At 45.7% G+C, this 23,752-nt stretch overlaps 1 protein-coding gene across 1 annotated transcript in view; it reads right to left on the bottom strand.

The window, feature by feature from the left end:
• The window catches only part of LOC141133983 (uncharacterized), a 90,553-nt gene extending 67,128 nt beyond the window's left edge, over positions 1-23,425 (bottom strand). The window contains exons 1-3 of the mRNA XM_073623582.1: positions 23,236-23,425; positions 13,220-13,272; positions 8,179-8,238 (exon numbers count right to left, since the gene is read on the bottom strand). Coding sequence (XP_073479683.1) covers positions 8,179-8,238; positions 13,220-13,272; positions 23,236-23,340 — 218 coding nt within the window. The 5' untranslated portion in view covers positions 23,341-23,425. The remainder of the gene's footprint in view (positions 1-8,178; positions 8,239-13,219; positions 13,273-23,235) is intronic.
• Between the last annotated feature and the right edge of the window lie 327 nt (positions 23,426-23,752).

The following is a 23,752-nucleotide window of genomic DNA, read 5'->3' as shown; positions in this document are numbered from 1 at the left end:
AAGGCATTAGACCTAACGGCCCATGAGCATTGTAAGAAGGAGTGGTAGAATCCCGGATACGGGAAAACGGATTAATATATGCTCATGGAACGTTAGGGGGATAAAGGATAAACTTAAAAAACAAGTAATTTTTTCAACAGCCAAAAAGGAGAACGTCAAGATACTCTGCCTCCAGGAGACCCATTTGGTAAAAGATACAACTGAAACATTAGGAAATAAGCAGTTTCGCATACAGTTTCACTCCACTCACTCATCATACTCAAGAGGGGTGAGTGTACTGATAAGCACAGATTTGGCTTTCTCCTGTGGGCAGAGCAGATTGGATGAAAATGGAAGGTATATTTTTCTCTCTTGCCTAATAGAAAATAAAAGATACATACTGGCCAATGTGTATATCCCCCCCCCATTTAGCATGGAAGTAATGGAAGACCTAGCCAGGTTCATAGCAGATTTCCCCGGGACCCCGGTAATAGCATTGGGAGATTTCAACATGACGATGAACAGGAGCATAGATAGGTTTCCGCTAAGGCATGGAGCTGGAGTGGTCAATAGGAGCCCCCTTTCGCAATACTGTGATGAAATAGGGCTGGTGGATATCTGGAGGAGGAGGCATCCTGGAGAGAGGCAGTATTCATGCCACTCTAGGACTCATGCCACCTTATCTAGAATTGACCTTGTACTGGGTAACGAGGAGGCACTAAATGTAGTGGAGGAAATAACTTATGAGCCGAGAGGCATCTCGGACCATACGCCAGTTATTGCCTCCATGAAGGTAGGGGGGCAATATAACAGAGGGAGCTGGAAGATTAACCCCTTTTGGCTTGAACTTATAGGAGAGGAGGAAAAAAATGATGGAGGGGCTGTTAGAGTTTATTAATATAAATCTAGGTTCGGCCCCACTGGGGGTGGTTTGGGATTCCCTGAAGGCATACCTTCGAGGAGTTTTAATTCAGAGAATCGCCTATGTTAAAAAACAGTCACAAGCCGAGGAACTGGGAGCCAAAGAAAATGCAAGACGGGCAGAGGCGCATTTCGTGGCAACATCATCCCAAGCTAGTTATGAGTGTTGGGTAAGGAGACAGGAAGAGTATAGCAGGTTACTCCGAGAGAAGATGGAGAAGATTAGATCTTTTCAGAGGCGGAGCTTTTTTGGAGAGGGAGAACGAATTGGGAAAGCTCTGTCTCTGACAATTAAGGCAAATGGCCCCCCGAGTGCGGTGCCAGCGATTGAGGGGAAGGAAGGAGTAATAAGAAAAAGCACCCCAGAAATAATAGACGAGTTTAGGACATACTTTGAGAAGCTATATAGCTCCTCCAGGGGAAAGGTAGAGGGGGGAAATGCAGGGCTTCTTTGAGGGGATAATTCCGGTATCAAATGAGGACCGGGAAATGTTAGATGCCCCACTGACTCTCAAAGAATTACAAAGGGCTGTTGGAGATATGGCGGCTCAAAAGTCCCCAGGCCCGGATGGCCTGCCCATAGAATTATTTAAAAAATACGGGGAGGTATTGCTACCCTTATTACTGGAGGTATTTAATGGAGCTAGGGAGGAAGGGGCTTTGCCCCCCCTCTATGTCAGAAGCCATAGTAATAATTCTGCTAAAAGAAGGGAAGAATCCAACAGATATGTCTTCACATAGGCCCATCTCGCTCTTGTGCTCGGACGTGAAGATCCTGGCCAAAGTACTAGCCGCAAGGCTGAATAAGATAATCTCCAAACTAATACACACAGACCAGACCGGGTTCATCCCGAACAGATCTACAAGCACGAACATAAGACGGGTATACCTCAATATGCAAATCCCTATAGAAAACAGCGGTAGGAGAGCAATTCTTTCGCTAGACGCAGCCAAGGCCTTTGATTCTTTGGAATGGCATTATTTATGGAAGGTGTTGGCAAAATATCAGTTTGGCCCTGGATTTGTTCAGTGGCTAAGATTGTTATATAACAAACCGAGGGCCAAGGTGAAAATCAACGGGCAGTGTTCGGAGTGGTTTCAGTTGAATAGGGGCACGAGACAGGGGTGCCCTTTGTCCCCCCTGCTCTTTGCCCTGGCAATTGAGCCCTTAGCGGTTGCTCTGAGGACGGCACAGGGCGTACAGGGGTTTAGGAGAAAGAGAGGGGTGGACAAAGTGGCCTTGTATGCCGATGACATCTTGCTGTTTTTGGCGGATACGCAGGATTCACTGGAAACAGCTATAGGGATTGTAAAAGAGTTTGGTGCTGTCTCTGGGTTACTGGTTAACTGGGAGAAATCAGTGATCTTGCCCGTAGACGCCCTGAGTGGGCCTCTCCCCCACCAGGCATCCCAAGTTCAAGTGGTCAGGCAAATGAAATACTTGGGGATTAATATAACTAGAGATCCAGGCCAGTACATATCCGGAAATCTAGTCCCATTGATGAAAAAGCTGAAGCAGAAGTGTCAGGTGTGGAGACGCCTGCCCCTCTCGGTCTCCGGGCGCTGTAACCTGATTAAAATGGTTTGGCTACCCCAAATCTTATACGTCCTGCAGAACTCTCCTGTTTGGATCCCCAGGCATTGGTTCAAAAAAATGGACAGCGTGTTCAGGGAGCTCATCTGGAAAAACGGGGCAGCCAGGATCAGGTTGCAGGAGCTGCGGCGACCAGAGGGGAAGGGCGGCCTGGCGGTACCTGACCCATGGGGCTACTTCCTGGCAGCCCAACTGCAACAAATGGGAGGCAGCAATAGGTTAGGAGAAGAGGGTATGGGGGGTAGCGTTTTGTTGAACGACATCAGACACGATACAATCGCAGAGGGATTAGAGGCAGATTCATTCTGTACTAAATGCCCCACCACCCAGATGACGGTTAAAGTTTGGGTACAAGCTAAGAGAACCTTGGGATATACTGGTTTTGGGGATTTCTCGCCACTTTGGGATAACAACAGCCTTAATGAGCTTAAAAAAATGGGGCGTTTTGAGGAATGGGACTGTCAGGGTATTCATTACTTGGCACAGGTATATAGGGCGGGGAGGTTGAAGTCCTTTCAGGAGCTTGTAGAGGAGTATGCGATCTCCAACAGGTCATTTTACAGATATCTGCAAATTAGGCATGCCCTGGAGGCACAATTTGGGAGGGAAGCGCCAGTGTGGTGTGAAATGGCCTCTTTGAGAAAGCTGATTGATGCAAGCTCCACAAAGGGATTGATTTCGGACATGTATGGATGCCTGAAGGCAGCAGCCCAGGAAGGTCCGGTGGAAAATAAAAATAGGATTAAATGGGAAAAAGATGTGGGAGCACTGTCCGATGACCAATGGGAGCATGTCTTGGCGTCCGGGCCCAGGGTCACTCTCTCCCCCTCACAAGTGATGTCTCACCTGTATTTATCCTACAGGGCATACTATACACCCCTGAAACTATTCAAGTGGGGTAAGAGACCTGACCCGAAGTGTCAGAAATGTGGAGGGGGTACGGGGATTTGATCCACATGTTCTGGCGATGCCCCAAATTGCATAGATACTGGGAAGGAGTGGTGGGGAAAATAAACCTGGTGTTTGGGACGTCACTGAGGTTGGAGGCGAGAGAGTGCCTGTTGGGATTGATGGGGGATGGAGTGACCTCGGGGGACACACAGACGGCATGAGTTAGATGCCTGTTTCAGGGAAGAAAACTTATTGCGCAGCACTGGCAGAGGAAGGAGGCTCCGACAGTGACGGAATGGGAGAATGCAGTAAGGGAGGTGATTTGCAGGGAAAAGTATATTTATAAGAAGAGGGGCAACTACAAGAAATTTGTGAAGATATGGAAAGCATGGTTGGATCGGGATGGGGTTGGGTTGGAGGGGTGAGGATGGTACGAGATGAGACTGGTATAGGGTGTATGCGAGGGTGCATGGCAGAGGGGTAACAATGGGTGGGGGGAGGGGGGAGCGGGAAGGGGGGAAAGGGGAGGAGGAGTGGGGGGGAGTAAAGTCAGGGGAAAAGTGAAGAAACCTTTATCTCCCTTTTTGAAGGTTACAGCTTATGGGTATTTTGAACTGGCACATATTAGATATAGAAGTATATATGGGAAAAACGGATGATTTTAATGTGTTTTCTTTTTGTATTTTGGTGGCTATGTGTAAGCTGTAATGGATAATTTTTTTCAAATAAAGAGATTTACAACAAAAGTGGAGGTCCATGCTAAAACTAAAATCCCTGCATCTATAGCCACCAACATTCTAACACTAATCTATCCAAGAAAAAAAAATCAGTATACATACCTTTTCCGCAGGCGATCCGACCCGATCTCATGTGGTGGAATGCTGAGCTGTCAGCCGCGGCTTCGTTATGAGGGCGGGTGCAGAGGACACATCCACGGAAGCCCCATAGTAAGTCTATGGGTGACGTCACTCCACAATTATTTCACAGCCGTTGTCGGACTTGTACTCAGCATAGCTTCCGCCGCAGATCGGGTCGCCTCGCCTACAGAAAAAAGGTATGTATACTGAATTTCTTTCTTTACAGGGCTAGATAGGTTAATGTTAGAATGTTGGTGGCTATAGATGCAAGGATTTTAGTTTTAGCATGGACTTCCACTTTAAGACTTGGTACAAAATCCTGCTGGTAATGCCAGCTTCAAGACGCCTCCTGTATGGAGAAACTAGTCGCATGCATTGCTCAGGTATGATTTTGGCCCATTCTTCCACTCAAATCTTGAAGGTTCCGTGGGCCTCTTCTATGAACTCTGATCTTTAGTTCTTTCCATAGATTTTATATTGGATTTAAGTCAGGTGATTGGCTGGGCCATTCAATGCTTTTTTTTTTCGTTTCTTTGAAACCAATTGAGAGTTTCCTTAGCTTTTTTTGGGATCATTGTCTTGCTGAAATGTCCACCCTTGTTTCATCTTCGTCATCCTGGTAGATGGCAGCAGATTGTTATCAAGAATGTCCTTGTACATTTTTCAATTCACCCTTCCTTCAATGATATGAAGTTTGCCATATGCTGAAAAACAGGCCCACACCATGATGTTCCCACCTCCAAACTTCACTGTTGGTATGGTGTTTTTGTGGTGATGTGCATTACCATTTGACCTCCAAACATGGTGTGTATTATGGCATCCAAAGAGTTCAATTTTGGTCTCATCTGACCAGACTATATTCTCCCAGTATTTCACAGGCTTGTCCAAATGTTGTGCAGAAAACATTAAACCAGCATCAACATGCTTTTTCTTCAGCAATGGAGTCTTGAGCGTGCATACAGGCTATGGCAGTTGAGTGCATTAATTATTGTTGTTTTCTTTGAAATAATCGTACCTGCTAATTTCAGGTCTTTCTGAAGCTCTCCACAAGTGGTCCTTGGGCAACTCTTCTGATAATTCTTTGCACTTCTCTGTCAGAAATCTTGTGAGGAGCACCTGGCCATGGCTGGTTAAAGGTGAAATTATGTTCTTTCCACTTTCGGATTAAGGCTCCAACAGTGCTCACTGGAACATTCAGAAGTTTGGAAATCCTTCTGTAACCAATGCCATCAATATGGAAATATAGGAGCCAATAGGTTCCAAACCCACGCAACTCAATAATCAAAAAACAAATAAACTACAATTAAGAGCTGTGTGTTGTAATGTGTAAAAACACTTAAAACATGAAAAGGAACAAAGAAACCGCGCTCTCATCAATTACATATCATAAATCACCATAGTAAACAAAACAAAAACAATCTTCATTTTAATTATAAAAATACATGAAAATTGTTAAGTCCATGTATAAATCCCACATGTGAATAAACGTCTTCAGTGACAATAGGAAAGGTTCCTCTCCACCAGCATGCAGACACCCAATGCACTCACCAGACTTAATTGACCCCTATTACAGGGAGTAAAATTGGGTGTATGGGATATTTTATGATAGATGAATATCTTAGAACTAATATGTATGATTATGGCTGCATAATAATTAAGGATGGCTGTGGATTTAATATGATTGGCCCAGGATGGTTATGAATTATATGAAAGCAGAGAGATGTAACCAAGCACACAACCCCTGAAGACATCAGATGTAGGCTGACGAAACGGCGTTGGGTCGAGTTTGAGATACGTTATTTCTGGTCAGCTGGAACGCAGGTGGAGCACTAACCAGTGGTTCCTATACAACATATGCTGATCCTTGTCTTTTTTTTATGTAAATGCATACAACCTTCTTTTTAAATAAATGATTTGAATTACTGCACCACAAGAGCATTTTTTCTTCTCCCTCTCTATATGGCAATACTGGAGCTTTGAATACTACATCTATATAAATATTGAATGGATGACAGCAGCGGTTTGTACAACATCTTGGGATTTTCCCATATGTGCAATTTGACTTCCTGTAATAGGGGTCAATTAAGTCTGGTGAGTGCACTGTGTGTCTGAATGCTGGTGGAGAGGAGCCTTTCATATACTCACTGAGGACGTTTATTCACGTGTGGGATTTATACATGGACTTCACAATTTTTATAATTCAAATAGATTTTGTTTTTGTTTGTTCACTATGGCGATTTAAGATATGTAATTGATGATACAAGAGCATGGTTTCTTTGTTCCTTTTCAATGCCATCAGTATGTTGTGCAACAATAAGATTGCGAAGGTCTTGAGAGAGCTCTTTGCTTTTACCCATCATGAGATGTTTCTTGTGTGACACCTTGGTAATGAGACATCTTTTTATAGGCCATTAGTTAAGACTGAACCAGCTGATATTAATTTGCACTGACAAGGGGCAGGATTGCTTTCTAATTACGGATAGGACTTCAGCTGGGGCCTTGGCTCTCTATGCCTTTTTGCACCTCCTTTTCTTTATGTGTTCAATACTTTTTCCCTGTGTCATTCCATTTTATTACACATAACATCATTTCTGAACTTAATGGTTATGGTTTCTTTGTATGTATGGACTGCATGGGTTGTTACCAACATGCAGTGAAAATTTTATTTCAATAGCACCTTTAGAAATATATTTACCTAGAAAATGGTGATGTGTTCAATACTTTTTTTACCAGAAAAATATACATATCTGCAAGTCTCTTTTGGATCTCTGCCTGGCCCTTTTAACCCTTACCCACCATTTGTGACTGACCTATGGATGAGGTCTGCCTGAGTTCTGCTTCAGACCAGGAAAAAGGACTCCAAGCCATTGGCGCACCCCACCACCTGTACAAGTCTCTACTTATGTATCACTTTTAGCACAGAGCAGGGGTATTTTCTTGAGAGATTTACAATCCTAATTGTTCTTGCCAGAAGGATCTTTACATTACCCTTGCCTAGAAGCTAGAGCGAGGGAGTTCTGATGTTATAAGCAGATCCACCAAAAGTGGAAAAAAACAAACAAAAAAAAACCACAAGCAGTGGAACAAAGCCAGCACAGCATCAGACTGCAAGGTAAAATACTGGTTTACTGTGGAGGATAGTGTGAACTCAGTCTTAAACAATAAATTGTTGAAATCCTTGTCAGGTATTTTCTTTTTTTTTTAACCATTCCACCACTGGGAAACTCATCCTCTCCATCTGTCATGTACTGATGCTGGAACAGAAAGTGATCGGAAATACGTAAAACCTGACATGTCATCGGACAGACTGTTTAGATGTTAGATTTTAAAAGCAACAGCAAACCTGCTGACCTTACATGGTTGCTAATGTGACAGAACACCTCTGATTTTCACATTTAACGTTAAATGTGAAAATCAGAGGTGTTCAGTCACATTAGCAACCATGTAAGGTCAGCAGGTTTGCTGTTGCTTTTAAAATCTAACATCTAAACAGTCTGTCCGATCTACAAATACATACAGATACTGTATTTATGCATATAAGCTCGGTTGTGTTGAAAATAGCTTTTAAATCTAAAACTCCGGTGGGTGTAACAAGATTTGTGTGGGTTTTTTTTTGCTGATCCAAAAATGATCCGATCCGCGAGTTTTTTGATCCGTTGCACTATATATATATATATATATATATATATATATATATATTTTTTTTTTTTTTTTTAATTAATTTATGGATTACATCAAGTTAGTGCGCACTAAAATTCATTTTAGCGTATATTTCTTCCTGAAACAGTAGATTTGATAAACAGTTGTGCAAACATTGTGCAACATAAAAAAATTAAAATACCATCTTTTTATATTTTTACTTTCATAAAATATAATGTCCTTGGGAGGGTTTAATTCATTTTCTAGCTAAAAATGAAAATGACCAGTTACACTTACCGGTAACGGTGTTTCTGGAAAGTCTTCCAGGACGGCACCCTGAGAGATGACTGGGCCCACCTGACAGGAAACACAATCAAGTTAGAGGTTAAAAACCCCACCCCTCCCTGTGCTCCTCAGTTATGAAAAAGTATTGACCCACACCAGTCCACGAGAGTGAAAGCACCTCGAATGTTCATCTATTAATAAATCACAAAACGGGTGGGAAGTAGCCCTGCCGCCCTGGAAGACTTCCCAGAAACACCGTTACAGGTAAGTGTAACTGGTCATTTTTTCAAGTCGTCTTCCAGGACGGCACCCTGAGAGAAGAGCAAGTAGCTCAGGCCTACTTTAGGGCGGGACAACAGCCTACAGGAAAGAAAGGCTCTTTCTTTCTCGTTCTGTGGGTTAGCACAAAAGGACGGGAGGATAATTTCCTGTGACCTATGAAACCGTGAGGCCACTTTGGGGAGGTATAGGGGATGCCGCCTGAGGTTGACTGCCAATAAACTTAAAAAATGGCTCTTTCATAGAGCCTGTAAATTGCCTATCCTCCTGGCCGTTATAATGGCCAGAAGGAAGGCAGTTTTAAGAGAAAGCAAATTAAATGAAATCTGAGCTAACGGCTCAAAAGGTGCCCTGGTTAGGGCCTCTAAGACTAGAAATAAGTCCCACAGTAGAAATGTACTCATTTGAACTGGGGACAACCTCTCCCTAGCCGTCAAAAATCTTTTAATCAGTGTCCTGTCTCAAAAGCTAGACAGTGCTGTCACCTGGACTCTAATGCCCCGTAAACACGATCGGACATTCCGACATCAAAATCCATGGATTTTTTCCGACGTATGTTGGCTCAAACTTGTCTTGGATACACACGGACACACAAATCTTGTCAGAAATTCTGAACGTCAAGAACGCGCTTACGTACAACACGCGTGACGAGGCGAGAAAAATGAAGTTCAATAGCCAGTGCAGCTCTTCTGCTTGATTCTGAGCATGCGTGGAACTTTGTGCGTCGGAATTGTGTACACACGATCGGAATTTACAACAACGGATTTTGTTGTCGGAAAATTTGAGATCCAGATCTCAAATTTTGTGTGTTGGAAATTCCGATGGAAAATGTCTGATGGAGCTTACACACGGTTGGAATTTCCGACAACAAGTTCCCATTGAACATTTTCTGTCGGAAAATCTAACCGTGTGTACGGGGCATAAGGGTCTTGGTTGCCAAGCCTCGATCCACTCCCTCCTGTAGGAAGTCTAGGATCGTAGGGATGTCCTGTTGAAAAGCACCCCTCGCTTCACACCAATTAGAGAAGACCCCCCCAGACCCTGGCATAAATGCATCTGGTAATAGGCTTTCTGCTCAGTAAAAGGGTCTCCATTACTTTCTCAGAGCACCCCTTCCTGTGCAGGCTCTCCCTCTCAAGAGCCAAGCCGTCCATTTGAAAAAACCCTGGGTTCGGATGGCAAAGTGGACCCTGAAGCAGAAGATCCCGACGCTCCGGAAGGTGCTGCAGGGAGGCCACCGACCAATTTCCCAGGGTGGGGAACCAGGTCCTTTTGGGACACCAGGGAGCAATCAGGATCAGACTGCCCCTGGACCAACTCAGCTTCTGTATTATTCTTAGGATCAGTGCTAAGGGGGAAAGGCATAAGCATAATAATTGTAGGAGGCGGCTCTCTGGAGCCGGTTCCATACACCCTGGGCCTGCAGTCCCTCTAGATAGGCCTCCCCAACCCCAGGAGCTTACATCGGTTGTCACCCTGACAGGCTGAAGCTGGGTCCAAAGGTGACCTGCCCCCAACCTCTGAGGGTTGAGTCACCAGCGAAGGGATTTCTTTACCTCCCCAGAAATGAAAACCCGCTCGTCTAATGACTCTCTTTTGCCATCCCAAGAGGCGAGTAGGAAATGTTCAAGGGTCCTGGAGTTGAGCTGGGCCCAAGGCATCGCTGGAATACAGGACATCATGAGCCCCAGAGTCTTCATAAAGAACCTTCGGGAGGCCTCCTTCAATTCTATGATTGATGATACTGTGCGTATCAGGGCTTCTACCTTCTCCAGGGGAAGTACCAGCCTCTGCGCTACAGAGTCTATCAAGAGACCTAGGTATACCTTGGTCTGGGATGGAGTCAGTGAGGATTTCTCCTGACTGATCAACCACCCTAGGGATTCCAAGGTGCTTATTACCTTGTCCAGGTCGGAGAGGTTGTAGACCAATAGGTCGTCTAGATAGGGGATCAGTGTGATCCCATGTAGGTGTAAGAGATGACCTCTGCAAGAATCTTTGTAAAGACTCTCGGGCTGGCTGCCAGTCCGAATGGCAAGGCCCAGAACTGCCAGTGCTGGATACCGTGATCTGTGCGAATTGCAAAGCGTAGAAATACCTGATGCTCTGGGAAAATGGGGACATGCAAATATGCATCTTTTAGGTCTATGGTGACCATAAAGACCTCCTTCAATAGATGCTTCCTGACCGTATACACTGACTCCATACGAAACTTCTTGTATCGTAGGAATGTGTTTAGTCTTTTTAGATTTATAATCAAGCGGCATTTCCCGGAGGGTTTCTGGACTACAAAAACGTGGGAATAAAATCCCCATCCGTATGGTCTTGCTGGAACTGGCAGAATGATCCCCTGGTCTGCCAACTGCCTGACACTCTCTAAGAACCCAAAAGCTTTTGGCCGGTCCCTGGGTAGATGGGTTAGAAGAAAGGATTGGGGAGGTCTGGAAACAAATTCCAGTCTGTAGCCTTCTCTTATCCACTGTAGGATAAGAGGACTGTGCGAGATTTGTTCCCACTGTGTGACAAACTGAGAGCCTACCCTGGTGCTGGCGTCACTTGGGATCCTTGTCTGCAGGCTTTTTGCCTGAGAAAAGGAGACCTCCCTTCCGCTTGCCCCTGCCAATTACCCACTTTTTGCCTTCCTTGCGATTTCTAAAGCGGTTGTTGACCTGGGGGCCTCGAAAAAAATTCCTTTATCCTTTTTAGGCTTTACAGGAGACTTCTTTCCCTTTTCTGTGGGCCTGGATAGGGTCTGATCCAAACCTGTACCAAATAGAAGAGACCCTTCAAATTGAAAACACACAACCAAGTTCTTGATGTGTGGCCCCCATCCCAGGTCTTAACCCATACGCCCGTTCTAGCCGAGTTCAGGAGGGCTGCCAACTTTCCGGACGTACGCACAGTTTCAACTGCTGCATCCGCAAGCTAGGCTACTGCCTTACCAATCACTTCCAGTGAATCCAAGAGTTGCTTAGACTTAGAAGTATGCGCTACATGGTCTATTAACTTAATTTACCCATAAATCCACATTTCTGACTATACCGGCCAACGCCAGTGCTGGGCTCATGGCCACAGCATTGGCCTCCCAGGCCCTGCGCAGAAGGGTCTCGGACCGGCGGTCTATCTTGTCCCGTATATTGCCTGCATCCTCAAAGGAGAGGTCCGACTGTTTGGACACTTGCGCCAGAGACGCATTAAGTCCGGGTGTCTTAAAGAACTTCTTCTCCTCCTCCTCTTCCTTGAAGGGGCACCTGCGTTTCCAAGTTTTAAAAAAGTCTCCTCTCCGGGTCCTTCCACTCCCTCAAAATAATATCCTTGAGGGACTGGTGGATAGGGAGGACCTTAGACTGGGGTCTGACCAGGCCTCTATACATTCTGTCCTGGGCGGAAACCTGGGATGCGGGCTCCTGAATCTCCTCCTAAGCATATATCGCCCCCAAGAGACCCTCCATATCATCTGCCAAAAAAAGGTGTCTGCCTGGTCTGGAGTGCTCCTCCTGCCCCTCCACAGGGAGGCTCCGATTGGAGTCCTCTACCTCCTCAGAATCCTGAGCGGTTGGGGTCCTTTGGGGTTCAGAGCGTGTGTCTACCCCTGTGCCTGGATGAACCCTCTCTACTAGGGTGGGACTTTTCCTGCCTAGTTTTTAGGGTTGCCTGGAAGGCCTTGAGGGTAGTTAACATTTCTGTCTGTACTGAGAGAAAATCTCTCATGACCTGAGAGGTTTCCTTCCCGGATAATTTGTGTATACATTTGTAGCAAAATGGCTTGGTGTGGTCTGGTGCCAATTTTGGTTGCACTAACCACACCTCTTGGACCGGGAAGGAGTCCTAGACCTAGGTCTACTGGCGACTCCCTGGGCAATAGCTTCTGTTTCTGCAAGATAAAAAGTCCAATTAGCCTAAGACAGACACCGTAGCCCCTTGCGAGGCTAAGGACTAGGGGACCCGCCCCCTCCATTACCCCCACCAGCTGGGTAGACTCACCCTGTGATCTCCTAACCGGCTGCCGTTGGTGGCCCCTCCTCTTGTTCCATGGTCGGGTCCCCCCCACTGGCGAGAGTAGCTGTGGACGCCTGTTCCCTGCCGATTGATCTCTTTGGACTCAAGCTGTGAGTGTCTCCCTCTGCAGCGCCGACTGAACGGTGCGGTCCCATTTTTCAAGAGCCCTGGAAAGCCAGGAGAAGGAAATCATCCGCAAAATGGCACCGGAAACCACACACACGCCGCTCAAACGCCGGTGAGCAGAGAGGGGCACCAAACGAGGGAGATCTTTCTGACCGGCAACAACCTGTAAACTGACTCCAAGTAAGGTAAGGAAGAGGAGCAGGAAATATGGTCCCTGAAGTTCTGGGAACCTCCACTGTGCCCAGGGTCCTTCAGATCTTGGGGAGGGGGGGGGGGGTCTTCTCCTGCCCCTGAGAAAATAGGGAAGACCCCACCAGGAAGGGCAAGTCCTGCCAGACCCAGAGGCTTCCCAAGCCTGTGTCCCGGCTCCCGGGGGGGGGGTCAACCTCCAGCCCTCGGCCTTAGGTCTTTAGAAAAAAAAAAAAACCTGTTTCACTGTGTGGGGAAACAATCAAAAACTGAGAAGCACAGGGAGGGGGTGGGGTTTTTAACCTCTATCTGGATTGTGTTTCCTGTCAGGTGGGACCAGTCATCTCTCAGGGTGCCGTCCTGGAAGACAACTTGAGAAAATGCAGATTTTAAAACATGCGTGAAAAATAAAAAGATTGCTCCAGAGGGGAAGAAGTTAAACATCAATGGATATACTTACTTTGTCCAGAGTTTGTAGACACGTTGCAAAGTGATCTTTGTGGTAGCAAAATTCTAAATGGAAACATAAAATATGCATAAAATAATAATCTCACAACACAGTCGCCTCCTAAAAATTAAAGACGTCCCTGTAAAATAAGGCTAATAACACCTACTTATCCCACTGTCCATGCCTCCGATCTTTGACTGAGGATTTTTTTTGCATCTGACACACATATCAGTATGTAACTTGCGTGATCCAATTGGAAGTGGGACTATCAGGTACCCAGTTCGATATAAGTTTATATGGAGGATATTGGATTTCATGGTGTCTACATGGTTGTCACGTTTGCCTTGCAGCAATGATGTCAGGGTTCCAATCTCAGCAGGGACACCATCTGTATGGAATTGGAATGGAATTTACAAATAAGACTGCAAGCAGGTAATTCTTTCTTTTATTGCAGAAGAGACATTGCATGTCTCTTCTGCAATAAAGAGCGTGCCTGCTCGCACTTTGACAGCAGGACATTAGTTCTGCTTCAAGGTACCTGGGAAACTGCTGCTAAAAGATACGCATTTTCTACAGTACCTGAAAAATGGAATCTGCCTAGGTATAAAAGACAGGCTTCATTCACAGACAACCACAGACAGCAGCAAGAGACAACGTATTGCTGCAGCTGGGTTGACCGGTAGCTGTGAACAAATGCAGCGAACAAGCCTGTACAAAGCAATGACAGGCTGACAGGAGTCACTGTTGTCTCAGGATCTTAGCATTTATTTGCATGTTGTACGATTACCTGTGGTTAGGAATAGATGTCCAATCCTGGACACAACCAAGCATGAACATCTCTCCCTAATCACAGGTAAGCACTCAATGTGCGGATAATTCTGTCAACCTGTAATTGCTCTGTGCAGGTTTCCTGGCCACAGCTGCCTGTAACCACCTGTCAGCCCAGCTACAGCACTACGCCGTCTCTTACCACTGTCCATCTGTATGTTAATGAAAAGGAGCGGGAGGAACTCGGCAAGACAACATATAAGCAGACTGAACTTCAGATTTAGACAAATACTGAGCAACAGAAAAAAAAAAAAATCAACTATCATCTTTTTTTACTGTACAGATCTTACTGCTTTTAGAAAATGGACAATGCTTTGGGGTTTTAAAGGATAAGTTCACCGTTTAAAACACAAAATAATAAATGCACTTTTTTTGCAGGTAAAAAAAAAGCTGAGTTAGACTTACCGGTAACTCCTTTTCTGAGAGTCTTCCAGGACAGCCCATGAGACCTTGGGCTCCTCCTACCAGGACAGGAAACACGTCACCCCCACCAGATAAAAGGGCGGTCCTCCAGGCCCATGTCAGTATTCTCAAGAACCGTAGGACCCTGCAAAACATATGCATAATACACATAACTTCAGACAATACCGGGTGGGAATTCGGCTGTCCTGGAAGACTCTCAGAAAAGGAGTTACCGGTAAGTCTAACTCAGCTTTTCTCCAAGCGTCTTCCAGGACAGCCCATGAGACGATGAGCCAGAACTTACCAGTCTAGGGAGGGACAACTGCCTGAAGGACCTTATGACCAAACGCCTGCTCCTGAGCTGATAGGACATCCAGGCGATAATGTTTAATGAAGGTCGAGTAACTGGACCAAGTGGTAGCCCTGCAAATTTGTTCCGGTGAGGCACCAGCCCTCTCAGCCCAAGACGTAGACAAGGCTCTAGTTGAGTGCGCAGTAACAAAATGTGTAGGGACCTCCCTAATTTTGTAAGCTTCCAAGATGGCTTGCTTTATCCATCTAGCCAATGTGGCTTTAGATGCACTATTCCCCTTGTGAACTCCAGAAAAGAGGACAAACAAGGCATCAGTTTTCCTAAAGGTCTTCGTGACCTCAAGATAGACAAAGAGAATCCTTCTTACATCTAGAAAACTAAATTTTCTTTCTAAGTCGCCCTGTGGCAAACTACAAAAGGTTGGCAATACAATGTTTTGAGATCGGTGGAATGTACTTGCCACCTTGGGCAAAAAACCTGGATCGGTTCGTAACACAACTCGATCCTCAAAAATCGTGAGGAAGGGCTCCCTAACTGATAGGGCCTGCAACTCACTTACCCTACCAGCTGAGGTAACAGCTATAAGGAACACAGTTTTTAATGTAAGTAATTTAACTGACATACTTTCCAAAGGTTCAAACGGAAATTCTACCAGAGTTTGAAGTACTAGGGACAGATCCCACGTTGGACAACTTCTCACTACTATTGGTCTGGCCCTAGAGATAGATTTGAAAAATCTGGCTATAGTGGGATTTTCCAGGAGAGAAAACTGGAGGAACACACTAATAGCTGCCGCCTGTACCTTTAGGGTACTAACAGAAAGACCTTTGTCGACACCCTCTTGGAAAAATTCCAAAATAGACGGAATATCATGAGTTAATCTATCATTTTCAGATAACCATGAGTTAAACCTTTTCCAAACTTTGGAATATATGGCTCTAGTAACTGGCTTCCTGCAATTAACTAGAGTCCTGACTACTTTGTCAGAGAACCCTTGGGCGCTCAGTATCTTTTCTTCAGATACCAGGCCGTCAAGTTTAAGGAAACCACCTGAGGGTGTGATACTGGACCCTGCAATAATAGGTCTTCCCTTTTCGGAAGACTCCACGGAGGCTCTGAAACCAGAGACTGTAGCAGGGAAAACCATGGCCTCTTGGGCCAAAACGGGGCAATTAGAATCAGATCTGTCTCTTCCAGCCGAAACTTCCGGAGGACTTCTGGAATCAGCCTGATTGGCGGAAAGGCATAACATAGGCCTGGAGGCCACGGGTTCGCCAGAGCATCGATCCCCAAGGCTTGGTCTGCCGGGTTCATGGAAAAGAATATCTCCGTCTTGCGGTTGTTTCGGTTTGCGAACAAATCCGCTACCGGATAACCCCATCTCTTGGTGAGGTCTGCAAAGACCTCGGGATGAAGGGACCAGTTGTCTCGGTCTATCCTGTGACGGCTGAGATAATCTGCCAGGCAATTGTTTTTCCCCTTCAGGTGTACAGCAGAAATGGAGGCTAGATTCCCCTCTGCCCATGAAAGGATCTCCTGGGCAATGGACTGAAGCCTCCGGCTTCTCGTGCCTCCCTGCTTGTTGATATACGCGACTGTCGCTATATTGTCTGACAGGATTTGGAGGTTGTGACCCCTGATCTCCATCTGAAAAGACTGGAGGGCTCTCTGGACTGCAAGCAGCTCTCTTTGATTGGATGAGGCCCTTGCCTCCTCTGGGGACCACTCTCCTTGTGCTACTGCATTGCTGAGGTGGGCCCCCCATCCCCAGGAACTCGCATCCGTGGTAATCCTTCGGGAAATGGGAAAGGACCATGGGAGACCTTCTGCTAGGTGCTGACCAGCTCTCCACCACCACAGGCTTCTTTTTATCCTGTCGGGAAGCCAGATCCTTGACTCCAGGGACCTTACGTCCCCGTCCCAGTTTCTTAAAAGAAACCTTTGTAACGGACGCTGACGGAGTCTCGCCCATGGTACTGCGGGAAAACATGAGGTCATAAGACCCACTGCCCTCGACACCTGTCTCAGAGAGACCGACTGGTTGGTCTGCAATGTAGACATAGTCTGGAACACTTTGGTAATCTTCTCCTGAGGAAGAAAAACTTTTTGGTTCACGGAGCAAAAATCGTAACCCAGATAAGTTACTTTCTGGGCCGGAATCAAGGACGATTTTTCTTTGTTTATTAGCCAGCCTAGGGACTGTAAGAAGTCCTGTACAGCCTGGAGATCTTCCAACAGCCTTTGGTATGATTTTGCCACTATCAGGAGGTCGTCTAAGTAAGGGATAACCGTTATTGCCTTTAATCTTAGAGGAGCCAGCACTTCCCCCAACACCTTCGTAAAGATGCGTGGGGCTGAGGAAAGACCGAAGGGGAGGGCCTGAAATTGAAAATGTCGGGTCCCCATACCCGTCTTCACTGCCAATCTCAAAAACTTTTGGAAGGCTGGATGGATAGGGATGTGAAGATAAGCATCCCTTAAGTCCAACGTGGCCATAAAGCAGTTTGGGTATAGTAGGTTTTTGATTGTAAAAACCGTCTCCATACGGAAATGCTTGTATCTGATGGACTTGTTTAAGGTCCGGAGATTCAGGATAAGTCGAAACTTTCCTGCTGGCTTTCTGACCACAAATACATGGGAATAGAATCCCTTGCCCCGCTCCGATCGAGGAACAGGAATCAGGACTTTTTGATCTAATAAGTCTCCGATCTGGAGACCCAGAGCCCTTGCTTTCTCCCGATCTTGTGGAGGAAATGTGACCAACAAACGTTCTGGTGGTTGGTGAACAAACTCCAGCCTGTACCCGTTGGTCACTAGGTCCAGGACGAAGGGGCTCAGAGTGACTGCTGCCCACTGTGGGGTGAAGGCCCTCAATCTCCCTCCCACCGGGGAACACAAGTCACTGCGGCTTGGCGGGCTGTTGAGGAGAGTTAAATAGCACTCCCCCTTTGCCTCTGCCTTTGTGCCCAGTCCAATGCTTTTTCGGCCTGCTGTCCTTTTCTCTAGGACTCTGTTGCCTGTTTTGGCCACGAAAAAATTTTCTGGCTGTCTGAACTCTCTTTCTCTGGAAACGCCTTTTTCTTATCAGACGTGCGTTCCAGTGCCTCCTGTAGACCTGGGCCAAATAAATGATCGCCAGTTAAAGGAAGGCCACAAAGGCGCAACTTGGAGGCCGAGTCCCCTGACCAGGTCTTAAGCCAAAGGCTTCTCCTGGCCGAGTTCACTAGAGCCGAAGTCCTGGCTGACATTCTTACCGACTCAGCAGAAGAATCTGCCAAAAAACCCACTGCCTGAAATAGGAGAGGAAAAGACTTTAAAATTTGCTCTCTGGAGGTACCTGCTGACAGATGTGACTGAATCTGAGTCAACCAAACCTCCAGATTTCTGGCCACACAAGTGGAAGCAAAAGCTGGTTTCAGGTTTCCAACTGCTGAGTCCCAGGCTCTGTGGAGAAGGATATCCCCCCTCTTGTCCATCGGATCCTTAAGCGTACCCATATCATCAAACGCCAGGTCCGAGTTTTTCGAAACCTTTGAAAGAGGTGCGTCTAACTTGGGATTCTTATTCCATGGCTGCGCAGTGTCCTCATCAAAAGGAAACCTCCTTTTTAGGTTACTGGAGAAGAATGGTTTTCTCTCAGGATTATCCCATTCCAGTTTAATAGTATCAACCAAAGAACTATGAACTGGAAACACTCTTGATTTTCTCTTATGTAATCCTTTATACATAAGATCATGTTTGGATAACTGAACCTCTTCCTCTTTTAATTCAAGGGTAGTATAGATAGCCTTTAATAAGTCATCTAAATCCTCCACAGATAACTTAAATCTTGAGCCTCAAGTGGATTCTCTATCTCTGGGCTCTGTATCTGACCCTGATTCTTCCAGAGAAGAACGGGTAGATCTGACCTCAGCCTCAGAGTCTTCACTCTCTGCCTGCTGCGGAGTGCTTACTGACGCCTTCAGTGAAGACGGACTCTCTGCTGGAGTCTGGAGCTTGTCAATAAGCGTTCTAAAGAAACTGAAGGTGGACGCAAGCTCATCCCTAACAGAAGTAAGCATCTTCTGGCAAGAGGCAACCGGGTCATCCTTTACTAGGCCTTCTATACAGGTGCGACAAACTGCTTTGCTCCATGAGGAGCTCAATTTGTTTGCGCAAACCGCACATTTCCTTTTAAGTGGCTGCGCTTGGGCCTTGTCCTGAGTCTTGGTCTGCAAGACAAAATAAATGCCCCACAATGTAATTAAAGCCACACAATCACTCCATAACACCACGTGCAGGAGGGGGGAAATGTGTCCCCCTACACTCACTACTACAGAGGGGGGAGGGAACACTCACAGGGATAGTAAGGTGGTGACAGAACACCCCAGGCTTACCTGTGAGGTGCTGGTGTTGGGAACTGCATCCGCTGCCTGTGCAGGTACTGCAGGAGGATCCATTCTGCCCCTCTTGGTCATCCACAGCCTGGCTGCTTAACACCAAGAAACACCAGCAGCCAGCGTTCTCTGTAGGGCTGAAACAACTAATCGATTAATCGACAACTAATCGATTATGAAATTAATCGATTACTATTTTCATAATCGATTAATCGGACAGTAACATAATAGGGTTAAAAAAAAAAAAAACTAAAATTAGCCCTTTATAGCACAAAAAGAGCAAATAATCGTTACTGTAAATCAAACTTTCACAGTTCTACAGTAAAAAAATTAACCCCTTACAGTAGTGATTATCTAAAGGGCTAATTTTATTTTTTTTTAACCCCATTATGTTACTAAACGTCTTAGACCTTCTTCATATCTATGTTTTTTTTGGTGCTTTTTGCATAAACGCACTACAGTTCATTTACATGGTTTCCTATGGGACACGTTCACATCTATGCTTTTTTCAGCCAAGTCAATTTTCAGACGAGAATATTCAGACGAAAAATCTTTGTACATTCGCTGAATGAAAGAATTGAAAAAATTGATCTCTGAGTCTGATGATATTTACCAGATTCACCCTTTATTAGTATATATCCTCTAATAGTATATAAAGTATCTCTTCTAATAGTATATACAGTATATCTCTTCTAATTGTATATACAATAGATCTCCTCTAATAGTATATACAGTAGATCTCCTAATAGTATGTACAGTAGATCTCCTCTAATAGTATGTACAGTAGATCTCCTCTAATTGTATATACAGTATATCTCTTCTAATTGTATATACTATACTATATACTACAGTATATCTCCTCTGTCTTATTCTCAGAGTGGATTAGAGCTTTTGCTCCCTAACCATAAAGTTGGTAATTTATATTTACCACTGCATTGAGATATTTAGGAATAAATTTCCTTTTTTTTATACTTTAAATATTAAACTAAAATATACACCACACTTTTTTTTAGGTTATTAACCGAATAATCGATTAATCGAAACAATAATCGGCCAACTAATCGATTATGAAAATAATCGTTAGTTGCAGCCCTAGTTCTCTGTTCGCGCCGTTTATGAAGACTGGAACCTCGTCTCTGGCGCCCGATGATGATGTCATATGCCCCGGAAGTAACCCTCTCCAGGCACTTCCTGTGGGCCAGCTTGGAGCGCAATAGCTCCGCCCCCTCGAACGCTGCAGCTTCCTCCATTCCTTGCTCAGATCAGCCAGGCTGTCGGCAGGGAAGGACAACCGAAGCTCAGCTGAGCTAGAGTGCAATGCACTGCGCTAGGGGCACGACCTCACACCTGTCCTGGCCCTCTCCAGGCACTGAGGACAGAGAACAGCAACACAGTCAACCTCCCCAGCGGTGTGCTGCTTCTGGCAGAGGAAGAGGTAAGTGATATGCCCCAGAAAAAAGGCCATACAAAGCCCCTGCTTATAAGGCCTATGGGAGCAGGTTCCATGAACATGTTACCCCCCCGTCCGGAGGAAACACAAATAACTGACATGGGCCTGGAGGACCGCCCTTTTATCTGGTGGGGGTGACGTGTTTCCTGTCCTGGTAGGAGGAGCCCAAGGTCTCATGGGCTGTCCTGGAAGACGCTTGGAGAAAGTGCATTTACGATTTTTCGTTTTTCGGAGCCTGGAAAGCATTGCACTAGTGATCAGCAGATCATTGATGCCATGCAGGACTCCTGCAGACTGTCGATGTAAGCTGTCTGCCCATACATCATACAAGCAGGCAGCTTTACAGTGACAGAAAGAATCACTGAACTACCTAGAGCACTCAACAGCACTGTGACAGTTCATTGAGAACTACAAGCCGACAGCTGGAAAGGCTGTCGGTAGTTGTAGTCCATGCATTCACAGAGCATTTTTTTTTAGGTTGTGGCAGTGAGCGAGAGGAGAAGAATCCCCACTCGCTATCAAAACAGAGGATCGGGGGACCGAACATTTGTAACATGTAACACGTTACAAAAGGTGAATTTATCCTTTAACCACTTGCTAACCACGCTACAGCCAAATGACAGCTACCGTGCGGTCGCCCAGTTCTGGGAGGGTGTCTTGATGTCCTTCCAGAACTTGCAACCGCCACTTCGGCGTGCTCTGTGATCACTGTGTCCTTCGGATTAGTGCCACCTATCAGTGCCGCCTCATCAGTGCACATTTGCTAAATTATAACACAGGAACTAAGAAAAACCTTTTATTTTTTTTCAAAAACGTTGTTTTTTTTTTTTGTTTGTTTAGCAAAAAAAAAAAAGCCAGTGATAATTAAATACCACCAAAAGAAAGCTCTATTTGTGTGAATAAAAAAAGGATGATACAAATGTAATATATGTACAGGGTTGCATGACTGCGCAAATGTAATTTAAAGTGTGACAGCGCTGAAAATTGGCCTGGGCAGGTAGGGAGGTAAAAGTTCCCAGTAGGTAAGTGGTTAAGCTAAAAAAAAAGTGCATTTTAACATGGGTGCCTTGCAGCACTGGAGTACTGAAATCCCAGACGCTACGTGCATGCCATTTGCATGCTCACCCTATGTTTTGTGCAGGTTTCCACCAAACTCCTCCTATACCGCATGATAGTAGGTTAATTGGCTTCTATCTAAACTAGCCCTAGTATGTGTATGCATGCGAGATAGGGAGCTTTAGGCTTCATGCACATGGGGTGTACATAACCGTACCCCCCCATTTAGGCCCATGTTTATCCACACAGGGATGCGCAAGTGTTCCAAGCATCCCCATGCAGGCAGTCCTGTTGATATCATGGACACAGTGGCTGTGTCTCAATATGACATCAATGTGGGTTCGGGGGCCCTGAACACAGACAGTGAGCTCAGGGAAACACACCCACACAGATGTTAAAGCAGAGTTCCACCCAAAAATGGAACTTCCGCTTTAAGGGAGGTGACCCCCTCTTTTCAGAAGGTCCCAGCTCCCACTTCCTCCCAGCACACAGCAGCTCCGGAAAGGAGATCACCTCTCCCCCTCGGCAATCATCGGGGACACGTCACAGGTCCCAGAAGATTGCGCGGATTGCGCATACACAGTGGGTGCCTGGCTGTGAAGCCACAGCCAGGCGCCGACAGTTACAATGCCGGCGCCGCAGAGAGGAGGGGGGAAGACTAGCAGGGCTTCTTTCCCCCCGCATTGCTGGATCCTGGGACAGGTAAGTGTCCGATTATTAAAAGTCTGTAGCTGCTAAATTTTGATTTTTTTTTTTTTTTTTAAAGCAGAACTCCGCTTTAAGCTGGACATAGCAGCTGTGTCCGTGCAGCCGCTGTCCCAACTGTCACAAATGGGACTGCCTGTATGGGGGATACACAGAACACCCGTTCATCTCAATGTGGGTAAACACGGCCCCGCACGGGGGGGGTATGCATATATACGCCCTGTGTGAATGACGCCTTATGCATAGTACACATAATGAGAAATATGGATCATGAAAGTTCATGTGAAAATACCTGAAGGGACAAGCACAACATTTCTCATATAACAGAACCCATGATTTTTATGAAACTAGTATGGTATTTGTACGAATAAAAAAATCATGTGACCAAGACCACACATGCTAAGAATACATCTTAGTATGCTAAGCTTATCTTACATCTGAAGTTGTATTCTGTCGTATGAAAATTTTTGTAACCTATTGGCTTTCTATGAGACTAGCATGAAGAGAAAAAAGGGACATTCATTTGTCCAGTATACTTATGGTGTGTACAAGGCATAAGACTGTAAGCTCCTGGAGGTCAGCTAAGAAAAGCATTGCATATTCAAAAGCTGCCTGTAAGAAATCATCTGCATGGCAGTGAAAAGGGATAGCACTTCAGTACTATAGATATAGAGTGCTGAGAAAAAGGACAACCTGGGAAACACAAAGCTAATGAAATCACCAGAAACATGGAATGAGGAGGAGGACAGAGCAGACAAACCTCTGGAAGCTGAGCACGTTGCTGAAACTCCTAGACATACACAGTATTCCCAATGTACACAGGCCTCCCACACATAAGGCAGCCTAGTGAACACACAGCTGTAAACATAACATGGTGTGCCTTCCATTTCCGTCTCACCTCTCCGTTCTCTAGCTGTAGCTCTCTGGCAGCCTTGCTGTATCCATTCTTCAGGAGATACTGGTGAATGAGAGCCAACAGGGCACTCTTAGACTTCACCATCATGCAGACGATCCGCACACACTGTCACATACACTCACACCTTCTCCTCTGTACACCATGTGCTTCCTGTTACATAATTTCCGGTGTACTGTAGAGGAGTACGGGGTGTAGCAAGATGGCGGCGACGAAACGTCACTTCCGTTACACATTCTGACGGGTTTTCTAATCCGATGAAACACCACCACTGAGAGCTCGGTGTAGCCCGAAATCCAGTCATCCCCTGTCATGTGCGCACGCGCCGGTTTCCGATTATTATTATTTTTTAACCAGTTCAGACCCTAAGGTTTTACCCCCTTCCTGACCAGAGTACTTTTTACAATTTGGCACTGCCCTGCTTTAACTAGTAATTGCGCGGTCATGCAATGCGTACCCCAAACGAAATTTGCGTCTTTTTCTCCCCACAAAAAGAGCTTTA

Source organism: Aquarana catesbeiana, linkage group LG03 (genome assembly GCF_042186555.1).
Source record: "Aquarana catesbeiana isolate 2022-GZ linkage group LG03, ASM4218655v1, whole genome shotgun sequence".
Taxonomy (NCBI): Eukaryota; Metazoa; Chordata; class Amphibia; order Anura; family Ranidae; genus Aquarana; species Aquarana catesbeiana.
Note: the sequence above shows the minus strand (reverse complement) of the source record. Positions and strands in the feature narration are given on the sequence as shown.